The 15349-nt window shown below is 41.4% G+C and overlaps 1 protein-coding gene across 1 annotated transcript in view; it reads right to left on the bottom strand.

The window, feature by feature from the left end:
- Positions 1 to 9401: 9401 nt before the first annotated feature.
- The window catches only part of gabra5 (gamma-aminobutyric acid type A receptor subunit alpha5), a 106364-nt gene continuing 100416 nt past the window's right edge, over positions 9402 to 15349 (bottom strand). The window contains exon 9 of the mRNA XM_048597885.1: positions 9402 to 9893. Within this exon, the coding sequence (XP_048453842.1) occupies positions 9600 to 9893 (294 nt within the window). The 3' untranslated portion in view covers positions 9402 to 9599. The remainder of the gene's footprint in view (positions 9894 to 15349) is intronic.

Here is a 15349-nt window from a genome sequence, read left to right on the forward strand (position 1 = left end):
CCACTCTTTTCAAACTTGCCTGTTCCCCAGGGCCCAAAGTCAGCAACATGGGTAGTCAGTGTTCTGGTTGTGGCATTGCTTCAGTTTCTCACAGACACAATGCATTTTACAACCATCACATGCTGCTGATCCTGCACATAGTTGCTCAGATATATCCACGTTGATCATTCAGATAGTTATGATCAAGAGGGGATATGTGGTGAAGTACATATGTGAAGCAGAGCAACTGGTAGTGGAAGTAGGGGGCAGGAACCAAATTGGAGTGACATCCAACCTTGGATGTATCTTCCTGGTTGGTACCAGAAATTCAGTAGAAAGGGACTTGTTAAGGAGCAGAAGCACTTAAAAAGAAAGTTAATAACACGTCATATGATATGCTGATGTCTTTAGTTTGGAATCACACACAGACCATTCTGTAAAGGACAAGAGTGAAACAGATGGATTTCTTTTTTTAAAAAAACAATAATTTTGCAGATCTGTATGTGCAATCTTAGTGCAGAAGTGTTTAAGGAATTCAAAAATCTGTAGCGTATTTGGTAACACCATCAGTAAAGGAAACTCTCTATGCTGAAGGTAAGAAGTAAATTCAGGAATCAGGGGACTTTAAAGGTAGACTTCCTCTTCAAAGTAACAGACAAAGGTCCCAATACTTGCTCATGTTAAAGGAATTTTTGATTACGAGGTCATGGCAGAGAAGCATGTGTAAATTAGGTCCTAGTCTGCAGAGTCGAACAGGGGTCTCTGAACTGGCAGGTAGAGGCAGCTAACCAGCAGGGTAGGATCAGAAATGCTGACTGAAACTCATGAACTAGGATAAAGAGATGCAAAGCCACAATCAGCCCAAGAGGCCTTACTGATGAGTTGTAATCTGTTACCTTGGTTGCCTTTACTACTGAAGTAGGACAAAAGGAGTGCAAGATTAAGTAATAAAATGCATTCACTGTGTCCTGTCACCAAGGAGAATCACCAGGGAAACCAGAAATTCCATTTTTACAAAACACAAGAAAGAAATTGTTATTCTTTATTTCAATGTAATCCCAAAATTTATTCTGCAAAGCTGCAAATTAAGGGTGAAAATTGACAGGCATCCACTGTAGTTGAGGTAAAGCTATTTAAAATTAAGAGCTGTTGTTCATGGAATGACAATGCAGTGATCTATGATGCAAGGGTTCAATTAAAAACTTGCATGAATAACCTGCTAATCAGTGATGAATGTTCAACTTTTTTTCTGGTTACAAGTCATCAACAATCATTTCTTCCTATGCAAGCCCCCCCCACCCCCACCCAACTTTAAATGATTGAAGTTAAAACCTGGGTTGACTTATTCCAGATGGAACAAATATGCAGGTTGGGGCACACAGCTATAATTTTAGTGTCATGAGGCTACAGATGACCTTGCTGTGATAACTGGACGGTTCCTCTTTGTTTTCTTTCATATTTATTTTTCCCATAACTTCAGATTCCTTAAAGGTGTGAATACTGCTTTCATTATACATTTTGTTTCTTATTTATTCATCACAAGATGTGAAGGTTTCTGGCTGCATCAGTATGTATGTATGTATTTATATATATATATATATTTATATATATTCAACCATATGTAAAAACTGCTTTTGAAGGTAGTGGTGAGCTGCCTTCTCAATATTCTCCAGCCCCTAGGATGTAGGTACGCCCAATGTGCTGTCAGGAAAAGAGTTTTACGATTCAGTGACAGCAAAAGAATGGCAGTATAGATTCAAGTCGGGATGGTTTGTAGCATGGAGGGAAACTTAAAGGTTATGGTGTTTCTAACCTACTGTTGTCATACTAGCTAGTAGATGTTGCAGGTTTTGTAGGTGCTGTTGAAGAGTTGATGCGTTGCTGTATTGCATTATATAAATGGTACACGATGCTGCCACTTGCTTCTATGGTAGAGGAGTTGAATGTGTAAAGTGATGGATGTGCTGCCAATCACATGAGTTGCTTTATCTTGGATGATATGAGCTTCCTGTGTGATGTTCAAGCTGTGTGCAGCAGTGTTGGCTCATAATGGCCTGGATAATCTGAGGAATGGCAATCACAGTCACATTGCTGTACTGCTCCCATTTGTTTGCATTAGGAGAGAACTCCGCATTTCTCATTGGCAATTCCAATCCTGGCTGCAGAATATACTTGAAATCTAACATTTTCCTCAGAGTACAGAATAGACAAGGGAAGTCAAACCAAGCCCCTTTATAATGGCTGTAAATTTCCAGCAGCAAAACTTTAATACCTCCTGCCAAAAGGTATGTATGTAGATAAACGTTGGATTAGGGTGGGTTTTGGGTGGTAGGGCGATAGATGCAACGGTGCAATTGGGTAAGGTGCCATGTTACTGATGGAGTTCTTAGGCTAATTCATGGTTGAGGGGGATGTTGGGTCTGGTTCCAAAGGAGGCAAAGTCTCAGCTCATGGGGAAGGGCTATGCCAACCAGTCGGGGAGGAGTACCAGATCAGGCGAGAAGAGAGGTTGGATCTGGCAGGTTTAGGGGCGTTGGGTCTGTGTAGAGGAGTTGACATGTTTGGTGGGGAGATGAGAGAGACAGCGGGGGCAGGTCAGGTCCAGACCGGAGAGGAGGGCCATGTTCAGCTTCGAGAAGGGGTGTCAGGTCTATTGCTGAGGGGTTGAGTATCGGATCCAGTGGGAGAATGGGTTGTCAGGTCTGGCTGGAGAGAAGAATGGTCATATTCAGCAGGCAAGGAGGAGGTTGAGTCCAACAGAGAGTTTGGAAGGGTTGGCTGGATCAGGTCTGGAGATGGGTCATCAGGCTGGTCACTGGGAGAGTAATTGCTGAATTTAGGGAGCTGTCATGTTTGACAAGGGAGTGTCAGGTACTGGAGAAGGTGGGTATCTGGTACAGGACAGGGTGGGCGTTGGGTTCAGCAGGGGCTGGGTGTGGGGTTCAGGAGAGGTGGTTTTCAGCTGCAGTAGTGGGTATGTATTGGGTACAGCAAGGGAGTGAGTGCCAGGTAAAGGAGGGGGTGGGGGTGGGGTTCAGAAGGAGCGGGTGTCAGGTACAGTAAGGGGGGGGGTCAGGTACAGTGGGGGGGCATGTCAGGTGCAGGAGGGGTGGGTATCGGGAATAACAAGGTGGCGGGTATTAGGTACAATGAGGGAGAGGATGTCAGGTGTAGGAGGGCATTGGTGTCAGATCTTGTGGGAAAATGAGATGTTGGGTCTGATGGAGTGGTGGAGGTATGTTGGGTTGGAGGAATCAATGGTTGTCAGGGGATGAGGGAGTCCTAGGTGTAGTTGGATAGAGAGTGGTGAGTTGTGAGGTTTAGTACTTAGGCAGGAGGTCGAACAGATCTTTAAGCATCTAACTTTTCCTGGATAACCATAAGCTTAACTGAAGTGGAGACCTCTGAATCTCTGACTTTACTATATTATTATGGAGGGTTCCAGCCGCAGGGAAATTGCAATTGGAATCTTCAATTTCCTGGGTAGATCCCATTGAGTCTGCTGCACATGGGATTCTGCATGGTCCTGATGCACATCTTCAGTCTCTGCTGCTCTAATAACAGTTTGGTTCTGGGAATGTATGGGCCAATAAGTTTGGGCAAGTTGAGACTTCCATCATACTTCTGACTTGTGGCTCATGGCATTGAACATGACACTGCCCCCTCATACCAACTTCTCCTCTCCCTGCCAGACCTGACACTCACTCTGCTACCATCTGGTACACCCTTGTCCACCAGACCAGACCGATCTAGAGAGTTAGAGGTTGCCTTACCTGCTGCAAAATTCCCAACCTCTGATCTGTGCTACACAATCAAATTTGCACAGTGCTCCACTAGCAACGTACAGGCCAGTTTGTTGGTGAGATTGTTCATGTCTGCCCTTTTAACAACATCATTAATTCTTTTAATTTAAACACTCATTAAAATAGCAGTTACCTGTCATTTTATGTTGAAACATTCATAAATAAAATTACAGTCAATTCATACCATTAATACAAAATTGTTTTCATTGGCTTTTCAAATGATCCTGGATTAATAGTGAAAACATAAAACTAAGAAATATGACAAGTTTATTCTCTTTGGTCAAAGTAGAGCTTAAAAAATATCTCTGCCTCTCTGGCAGTTTAATCTTTGTTCCTAATTCCATAATCCTGGACTGTGGCAATACTTAGTTCACTCAATCATGAGCATTTGGTCCGTATAGTTGAAAGGAATTCTTCATCACTTTTTATTGTAAGTGAATCCACATTGTTATATTAAATGTGGCATGTTTGTTTGCATTGCTAGTTTTTAGCAAGCCAACATGAAAATAAAACCTTTTACACTGCATGTAATATTGCATAGACACCAAGCAAAGAAAGAAATGTAGACTTTACTGCAGTGACCAGTACAGATTGCATGTAACAAACAGAATGGATCAAACAAATGAACAAACCTCCAGACAACTCAAGGATCAACTCAAGGTATAAATAAGAAAAATGTGTATGTTGGCAACATCCAGCCCTCTGTATCTGTGGTTTCACCCTACATGTTCAGCAATAGGCCACACTTTGCTCCAAACAGTGGTCAGGTTGAAGACATTATCTTTGGCACCCATCACTATGCCAAAATTGATGTTCTTTCCCTTGTCACAGTCTTGCATTGAAATAAGATTTTTCACACCTTCAGCACTCTATTTTACTCCAAGTTGAAATTCTCTTCCCACATTCTCTTCATGACAATGATCGCTCGCATGCTTATAGCATCTGACACCTTAGCACCTGCCTCAGCCCATCTGTGGTCTCATCCTGCCCTTTGTCTGTAACATTATCCAGTTGTATGACCCTTTGAATCTCTGTTTTCCTCCTGGAAAAAATCCCCTTCCTTCCAGCACTGGCATCTCTGATTTCAGCCATCTAGATTGTAATTTCTGGACTTCCTGTTAAATTTTTACATTTCTCTCCTTTTTTCAGATATTCCTTCATAGGCCCCTGTTTGGCCAAGCTTTTAAACTGCCCTTTTATTACTTTCTTCTTTGGCTTAGCATGATCCTTTTCCCCGATTTACTAAAACACCTTGTAATACTTTCTCCATATTAGAGTGCCGCATAAATGCGAGACATTGTCTTTATTTTTGGACCAATTTTGAGGAGAGATTTCAAAATGTTTACTCGGTGTGTGTCGGAGTTAGGCTTCATGATATAGTTTATCCATGCACAAGGCAGTAAGAAATAATATTTTATGATTCCTGTTGTTCAGTCTATTGTGGCATATGCTCATCCACAAATTGAATTTGTTTTTAATGAACTTATTTTTCTTAATGATGGAAATGCACTTTCAGTCAATGCCCATAGACTTGCATTGCACAACTTGAGTTGCTAGACAATGGACACTGGTGAGAATGCATTCTCCTGCATAGGTTAGGGATCCTAAGGACCATTGTAGAATTGGCACTGAAGCCAAAAGGCGAGAACAATTTGGAAATCACAGCAATGGGACAGAACATGTCTTATGATGGTCTTATCACATTCAAGAAGATCCAACAATTAAAATGTTTACCTGTTTGGTCCAGGTAAGCTAAAACTAGTTCTTTTTTGTTTTTCAGATACAAGTACTTTTATTGAGGCAAAGCAAGACAATACAATTCTACACTGCTACCATTCATAAAAATGACCACAGATTTCAAAAGCACCAATGCTGCTGCTTTATGAAGCTTACATTCATGATTTAAACCTTTTAAACAACCTCTCTCACCCTCATTAAACTGTGGTAGGATTCAACGAACAATATACACTGGGGTATTCCTAATTAGCGCAACTCATTACCATTTTTACCAGCTAAACAACTGGAGGAATTTTGTGGCCTATTAGGGACAATTCCATGATCAAAAGATCCTGGAGAATTGTGGACCTGCAGTGTTTGATTTTCAACAAATGCATTGCCCCTGTTTGGGAACTAGTTTTACAGTGTAATTGACATCACTCGTAATATACACATGTCAAATACAAACAAGCGGGGAAGTGGTTTGTAAATCAATCATCAGATATTCACTAAGCATGTAGAAATATCATTGAGCTTTGCTACAGAAGGTGTTTAATCAGCAGAGCTGTAGGCTAATGTTTGTAAGGACTGAGAGTCAAGGAAGGAGCTTTGACATTGTCTCCTGCTCCTTGTAAGTATAGCTCTCAATGGGGACTGTCATGCAATCCTCCTTGCCATTTAATGCAAATTTCAGAAGCTAATAATAGCACTAATGCCTCTGTCTTAAAAGTGAAATCACAGACCAATGGTGTCTACACATGGACATTACTCATCATTTAACTGACTATTGGTGAAAAAGAATTTCAGTTGGAGTTGTCAATGATCTTTGTTATTTTGTTCTAAACAGTTTTGTGTTTCTCAATAGTTTGAAAGGTGAACAGGGAGAAAATAGTCAGCATAGGCAATTTTTTTACCATTTTTAAAAATCCAAGATTATTATCAAATGGGTTACACGTTTCTGTTGTAAAATAAATACACAACAGCAACATAGGGAGTTAAGATCTTCAAAAATAGGTGCCTGGTGTGATGTGCAAAAAACCCTGCTCCCGGGTGGTGTGTCCATCAATAACGTTTTAGGGGGACTTAGTCCGTTCAGTTTAACAGTCTTTAGTACTTGTAGCTTGGATTTCTAATGTTGAAGGGAAATGAAAATGATAAAAAAAAACTGACAAATAGTTTTACTTGTGAAGTAGAGAGATTGAAGTGATTGGAACCCTGATGTCTGACTCACCTTCATCCAATTCCTAATCCACAACTCCTTCTCCATTCCCTAGCTGCCCTCTCCAATCCCCAACTCCTTCACAATTCCCAATTCACTCTCTGACCTCTAACTTCATCTCTGACCCCTATCTCCTTCTCTGATCCCCAGTTCCCTTTCTGATTGTCAATTCATGATCTGACTTGCAATTTTCTCTTTAAAACTCGATACTTGTCCATTTCCTAATTCCCTTTCTGACCTCACAGATCTCCACCCTTCCTAACCCCACTGATATCAGGTTCCAGGGTGGATGACCTGTTCCCTTGATAGCCAACAACCATGATGTCTGATTCAGATACCTTGTCTGATCCTCACCAATGCCATAACCCTACTGTCCGCATTCCAACCAACAGTCAGCCAGGGTCTCAATCTAGCTTCGACAGCTGGGAAAACAATGCAATAAATTCAAAAGTCCTGCTGTTAAATTCCTCAGAAACTACCAAAACCCCATATTCCTAGATCTTATGGCCGTTAAATCTGCATCCGTATCTCTCCCTGTCTCCACTGACCCCTTTCCCATTTTACAGATATGTTTTTGGGCAAGTTGATCTGTAAGTGAGCATTTTCGCAACCAGCTTTGTTCTAGGGAGTCCAAACTAAATTCTAAACAACATTGATTAAACTAATTCTAAACAGTTCTGAGGAAGGGTCACCGGACTCGAAACGTTAACTCTGTTTTCTCCTCCACAGATGCTGCCAGACCTGCTGAGCTTTTCGAGCAACTTTGTTTTTGTGCATTGATTAAACTAACATTGATTTCAATTTCAAACAAGACTGTTCTAAATGGGTAATATAATTCAACCTTAACATCTAATCCTGAACTTTCAACTCAAATTCAATGCAGACATTATGTGTATTCGCAATGCAATGCGACAACTTGCTGAAACATCTGAGAAAACACAGTAGAAATCCATAACATCCACCATGTAAAAGAATATGGGGAGGAGGTGCGTGACAACATCATTACCTTTCCATTCTCTTTCAAATCATACACCACCTTACTTAGTTATAAATCAGCTTCACAAGAGTAATTATGGATAAGCCACAAATTCCTAAGTAATCTATAAGTTCCTATATTATAAATGAGGAGAATTTGTGACACAGTGTGTAATGTGCATACACAGCACGTACATAGAGAGTTAAGATCTTTAAAGCAGGTAGCTGGTGGAATAGGCAACAAAGCTACTCTCAGGTGGTGGGTTATCACTAACAGATTTTAAGGAGGCTTAATGTTCCACTTTATGATTTCCTTGCTAAGCTTAAGACACTAAACCCCTTTAAATTATATTAGGATAAACTCACCACCCGAGACTAGATTTGCTGCCCATCTCAATAGCTATCTGCCTTTGAAGATAGTAATTCTCCACATATCTACTATCTGTTATAAGTTAGGAGACAACTGTTTCCAAACAGAGTCCATTTTCAGTGACTGCCTCATTTTAGTTAACAAAACTCCATAAAATTCACACCTGACTGATTACAAGCTCTTCCTATTTCTACAGCCAATTCATACCCAACTGTGGGAGATTCTAGGACCAGAGGGCATGATGTCAGTGTAAGGGGATGCACATTTAAGACAGAGATGAGCAGGAATTTATTCTATGGAATTCTTGACTGCAAAGGGCTGGATTAGGTTGGTGCCAGAAGCATGGGATGCTGTTCCAGCTGGAATGAATATCATGGACTGGACTTGCCTTTGGGAAAATAACTGGAGAAGTCAATCATGAATATTAGTCCATATTTAATGTGCTTACCTCCTCCAGGTTTCTTCCCTGGTCTCTTCTGTGTGCTGATTGATGTGAAGGTACAGTTTTTGGGTATTGAATGCATTGTAGTATCCTGCTTAAGAGGCATTCTTTTATACATTCACCTGGGAAGTGAATTTGTTTATGTGAAGAACATTAATAAGTGCTACATTTGGCTCAAGATTAACATTATTAATCAACATTATTAAAGACAGGGCACCTCATTGGTCCTTGTGGGACATCCCTGCACAAAACAAAGAAAATTGATATATTTCCTATATGGCCAAACTTCAAATGCACTTCAACCAAAGCAAAATACTATGGATGATGGAAAGCTGAAATAAAAGCCAGAAATGCTCAGCAGGTCTGACAGTATCTGTGGAGACAATGCTGAAAGTATATTTCTGTTTCACCCCCTATAGCTGCTGCCAAATGTGATGAACACTTCTAGCATTTTCTGCTTTCATTGAAGAATTGTACTTTATTGGCTTTAAAGCACTTTGGGGAGTGCTGGCATCATGAAAAGTATACTGAAAACGACAATCATTCTTTTCTCTTTGTTGCAACAAAGTCCAATCAGTGTACATTTTTGTTCAGTGTAGTAGTTAGGAGCAGGAATCTGTCTTTTTCCTCCCTGCCACCTCCTTTGTAACACTGAAAGCATCAAACCAATTGTAACACTAAAACTGCTGTCTCGCTGAAATTATCTAACTCATAACAGAAACCATCTTTTAGAAGCAGTGGTAAAAATTAGCAGTTTCATAGCTGATGCATCCCGCTAGTATCTTTAGAGACCATTATAAAATACAAAATAAGCCACAGAATAACACTGTCAGCTATTTACAGTACTTTATTTTCAACCTGCATACAGAAGAAATTGACTTCAATATTGTTCTTTAATTGCAGCATTCTTAAATTGTTGTGCCCTTTGTTTGCATTTAAATATAGAAATTGTCAAAGCAAATCTGACATAATCTGTTTATGACATGCAAAGAATATGAAAAAACATCTTAAAATCTTAAAATCTTCCCCTGTTAACTTTGATGCCTAAGAATATGGTGAAAGTACAGTGTACTGTACAGTTAATCTCCTGAATGTTTAATTTGGAGCAGTGTCTACTTTTATAACCGGATCTCTGTTCAAATATGTTGCCCAGTAAACTAAATTAAATATTCCAAAAAGAACAGGAAACACAACCCGGGCCATTTTGTCAATCTTGCTGACGCTGTTGTAAGACTTCTTACTTTCACTTGCCCTTTCCTCAGCCCTCATTTGCACAGCCGTACTCTTTGAAATACTTGGGATGACAGAGTCCTTCGTAATGTTGGGGGTGTAGGTCATTCCTCCAATTGCATAAGCATTGTTCATAGTCTTTGCCAAGGCTTCTTTTTTCTGGAAAACAGCATAAGTTCTTATCAATTACAAGCACTGCTACTGTATGGTTATGAACATCTTGTGTCTCATGCAAGGAGCTGTCTTAAATACCTCAGGTATTTAAATTTAAGTGCATGCCTCAGGCATCACGCTTGATTTGTAATATAGGCATAATGTGCACTAATTAACCCAAATTGAGTAAAGCAGCAGTAAATCACAACTGAAACAGCAGGTCGTATACCAATCGGCAAATACCGATTGCAAATTGGAAGGACAGAGTGTCACATCATACAACAAATAACCTAAGCTATATAAAAAAAACTGCTGGAAGGAGGAGGCTTCACAAACATTCCCATCCTAAACAATGGTGCAGTCCAGCATAACAGTGCGGTGCAAAAGAAAAGGCTGAAGCATTAGCATCCATCTTCATCCAGAAGTCCCCATTGGATAATCCATCTTGGCTTCCTCCCGAGGTCCTCAGCATCATAGATGCAACTCTTCAGCCAATGCGATTCACTCCAAGAGATGGCTAAAGGCACCGGACACTGCAAAGGCTATGGGTCACCACAAAATTCTCGGAGCAGTACTGAGGACTTTTGTTCCAAAACTTGCCCCAATCTTAAGTCAAGCTGTTCCAGCGCAGCCATAACACTGGAAACTATCTACCAATGTGAAAAATTGCCGAGGTATGTCCTGTTCATGAAAGGCAGGATAGATCTAAGCAGACTGATTACAACTAGATAAGTCCTCTCTTGATTATCAGTTAAACGATGGAGGGGCCATCAATGTTGCTATCAAGTGACAGTGGATCAGCAACAAACTGTTCACTAACACTCAGTGAGACAGTTAAGAGTGTCTTCCCTCTTCCATTAAGAACTATCCTGAGAATGACCAAGGTTCTGCTCTGTTGACCACTGGTGCCAGTATGAGGTTGAAACCATATTATAACCTAAGATGCACAAGCTGCAGCTAGCTCATTCTAGTAGTGACAGTAATCAGTCAGCTCTGACCCAGTGGGAAACACCAGTTAAAAGTCAATTATTCTTGGAAATGAACATGCTGGTTATACTGGAGCTTCATTTGAAGTATACAAGACAATCAGGCCTGTATGTCTCAATTGCCAATTTACCTTTTCTTCCTGAACCTTGGAGGAAGTGGCCTGTGGGGTGAGGGGTTTGGGGGACTCAATAAACCAGCAGCAGGCCAGATGTTTTGGGATGTTTAGCCTGCCAAAAATAAAAAGAATAAAAAACTGGAGCTTTGTTTCTGAATGACCACCTATGATCGCTATTTGTGCCTAAAGATTGTACACAGGGTCCAATAACTGATATTAGGCTGATGCAGATTTATGAAGGATGACTTTGGTTCGGTTCAGACTTGACAAATTATTGATCCATCTCAAAATGTCATCACTAAGATCTTATGGGACATCAATGGTGTCAAATTACTTTCCCCAGTAGTCCACTGCTGGGCCCCTGTTATTTTCAGGAAGAGTCATATGGTTAAAGATACATGAAAGAATTATGAAATTTCCAACAAAATGTTATTTCACAGCAGCAATTTTATGTGGGTAAAATATTTCTGACTGTACCTTCCATTGTGAGTCTGTGTTCTCTATGAACATAAGGAATTGAATCCATGGGGACATTAACATTATCAGCATCAGCCATGTGAACAGAGTCAGCAAGGGATTTGCTTCACTTTAAGTGCCGAAAGCTTTCAAAAGCTCTAAAATTGCACAGAATTTCTCAGAAACTTCCATTAAGATCAGCTGAATTCCCAACAAAACAGTGTAGGGGTGTGGGAGGATTTTGTTTGTATCAGCTTGGTCTGTGTTTCTGGCTACAATCCATCATTCATGGTAATTCTAAAATTGATGTAAACTTTTCGTAGAATAACTGAAATACATAAAAAAATTAAAAGGATTTTTTTTCCAAACTATTTTGTTGGACAATCAAAAAGGGGTTAGATATGGTTCTTAGGGCCAAAGGGATCAAAGAATATGGGGAGAAAATGGGGATAGAAGAGTGAGTTGGATGATCAGACATAATCATATAGAATGCACAGTGGCTCAGTGGTTAGCACTGCTACCTCACAGTGCCAGGGACCTGGGTTCGATTTCACCCCTGGATGACTATTTCTGTGGAGTTTGCACATTCTCCCTGAGTCACCTTTGTATTCTGCTTGATTCTATAAAGTGCTTGTTGCACTATGCATTTCTGAAAATTATTTATCAGTTAACATATTTTGTTCTTGAGTATTGATGAAAGATGTATTTCATCAAAACCTTTCAACTTGCATTTATCTGGGGAATTTGCGAGAAGTACCATTGTAATGGGAAGATAATATTTTTATACTTTATGCAAACATACTACTCGCGTGGATTGGTTGGCAAGTGCACTCTGATTGGTAGAGAAAGTGTCATGTATCAGATGAAGTAATAATAAAATCACCATAGTCCCACCCTCTCTTTGGAGAGAGATGATGGCTGATGACCTAACCCGACAGTCACCACACCGCAAATAATGGGAGAGGTTGGGAAGGGATATCATTTATGGTCACCTCAGCTGGTGCAGGAATTAAACCCATGGTGTTGAGATCAGTCTTCATCTCAAATAGACATCCAGCCAACTGAGCTAATCGATTCACACAACACATAGATGACGATTGACCTGTAAATTGTCAAGTTTTGTTCAAATGTTAAAGCAGCAGGTTAATTTTGATTCATCAAAACATTGTCCTGAGAAATGAACCAGAGAATGGCAGAAATATGTTTTAAGTTGAAATAGTCATGCAGTGTGCATACACGTTCTTTCTGTCTGCAATGAGCAGTGTCCTGTGTATTAATGTATGTAGCTTCCAGTGTGCGCAAATTTGTTTTTCTTTTATTCATTCACGGGATGAGGGCATCGCTGGCCAGGCAGCATATATTGCCCATTCCTAATTGCCCAGACGGAAGTTAAGAGTCAACCACATTGCTGTGGGTCTGGAGTCACATGAAGGCCAGACCAATAAAGGATGGCAGTTTCCTTTCCTAAAGGACATTAGTGACCCAGATGTATTTTTCCGGACAATCAGCAATGGATTCATGGTCATCATTAGACTCTTAATTCCAGATATTTATTGAATTCAAATTTCACCATCTACCATGGCAGGATTCGAACCCAGGTCCCCAGAACATTATCTGGGTTAACAGTCTAGCAACAATATCACGAGACCATCACCTTCCCCTTAAATATATTGCACTGTGAGCCCCACTGACAATATTTAGTTGTCAAGGTCATTCTTAGCACACAAAGAACTACTCAGCAAATATTGCCCAATCATCGAATCACATCTAATTTTGGATACTTGCGTTGAGTTTTGTGAGCATGGATTGGTTGAATAAAGTAAGTACCATGCTTGTTGTGAACAGCTAAAGGGATATGCTGAGATAACAAGGTGTAGAGCTGGATGAATACAGCAGGCCAAGCAGCATCATAGGAGCAGGAAGGCTGATGTTTTGGGCCTAGACCCTTCATCAGAAATGGGGGAGAGGAAAGGGGTTCTGAAATAAATAGGGAGAGAGGGGGAGGCAGATAGAAGATGGATAGAGGAGAAGATAGGTGGAGAGGAAACAGACAGGTCAAAGAGGTGGGGATGGAGCCAGTAAAGTGAGTGTAGGTGGGGAGGTAGGGAGGAGATAGGTCAGTCCAGGGAGGACGGACAGGTCAAGGGGGCGGGATGAGGTTAGTAGGTAGGAAGTGGGGGTGCGGCTTGAGGTGGGAGGAAGGGATAGGTGGGAGGAAGAACAGGTTAGGGAGGCAGGGACGAGCTGGGCTGATTTTGGGATGCAGTAGGGGGAGGGGAGATTTTGAAGCTTGTGAAATCCACATTGATACCATTGGGCTGCAGGGTTCCCAAGCGGAATATGAGTTGCTGTTCCTGCAACCTTCGGGTGGCATCGTTGTGGCACTTCAGGAGGCCCAGGATGGACATGTCGTCTGAGGAATGGGAGGGGGAGTTGAAATGGTTCGTGACTGGGAGGTGCAGTTGTTTATTGCAAACCGAGCATAGGTGTTCTGCAAAGCGGTCCCCAAGCCTCTGCTTAGTTTTCCCAATGTAGAGGAGGCCACAACGGATACAGCGGATGCAGTATACCACATTAGCAGATGTGCAGGTGAACATCTGCTTGATGTGGAAAGTCTTCTTGGGGCCTGGGATGGGGGTGAGAGAGGAGGTGTGGGGGCAGGTGTAGCACTTCCTGCGGTTGCAGGGAAAAGTGCCAGGTGTGGTGGGGCTGGAGGGGAGTGTGGAGTGGACAAGGGAGTCACGGAGAGAGTGGTCCCTCCGGAAAGCAGATAAGGGTGGGGAGGGAAAGATGTCTTTGGTGGTGGGATCGGATGGCAGATGGCGGAAGTGTCGGAGGATGGTGCGTGGATCCGGAGGTTGGTGGGAAGGCGAGGAGGATTCTTTTTTGGTTGTTATTGCGGGGACGGGGTGTGAGGGATGAGTTGCGGGATGAGTTGCGGGATATGCTGTTTGATATGATCCACCAGTCTTTGGACTGAGAGGCTCATATACCTGATATCATACCAGCACTGGAATTCATATACCACATTTACTCACATGTGAGAGAGGCACAAAGTGTTTTTGTTGTGATACAGAATCTGTTGGGTGGCAAACACCCCTTGTGTTGCTATTGCAACATCACAACATGAAACAGCTAGCTGTGCCTGCTGCTCAGACATTTTACCCGAAGGGTAATGAGAGGGAGTCTGTGCAGTATACTGTGAGAAATGATCAAATCAGATTAGCCATTATCCCACAGGTTGGTTTGATGCAAGCTATTCTAACATTAAGCTTGCACGGTGAACAAATGTCTTGGATCTTATCTTGGAGGTTGCTAATATGGTCAACCTTATTGCATTAGGAATGTCAATGTGCATATTGCCCAGTGAGGGTAGGCTTGTGATAGACACTGGTACATCACACCAAAGTCATGAATGGGCCTAAGGCTAACACCTTTGGTCTTGAAAAGTACCCAGTCTACCTCTGAATACTTTGGATGGGTAAGGTATCTTACAAGTGATGCAGTAATGCCAAGTGATCCTGAGTGAGCTAAGAATTATGCTGACAACCAATTTAAAATTGTTGGCCAGCATTACCAGTGAGCAGTACTTTGCAGACAGAAAGAATATGGATAAACATTGAGGAAGGGTCACTGGACCTGAAACATTAAATCTGATTTCTCTCCACAGATGCTGCCAGACCTGACGAGCTTTTGCAGCAAGTTCTGTGTTTGTACAAACACTGTGTCCAGTTCAACTTTACAAAACAGGTGATGGTATGCTGTCATTCATTTATCACGGCAATACCTTGACCAATCAGAGTCAACCTGCGTAAATTACATTTAACCAAGAATTAGCATTTAACTGTCATCATTATCTAACTGGTGGTTTCTTCATGGCAACATATCTACCAATCAGAGTCCA

Source organism: Rhincodon typus, chromosome 6 (genome assembly GCF_021869965.1).
Source record: "Rhincodon typus isolate 14 chromosome 6, sRhiTyp1.1, whole genome shotgun sequence".
In the NCBI taxonomy this organism is placed as follows: Eukaryota; Metazoa; Chordata; class Chondrichthyes; order Orectolobiformes; family Rhincodontidae; genus Rhincodon; species Rhincodon typus.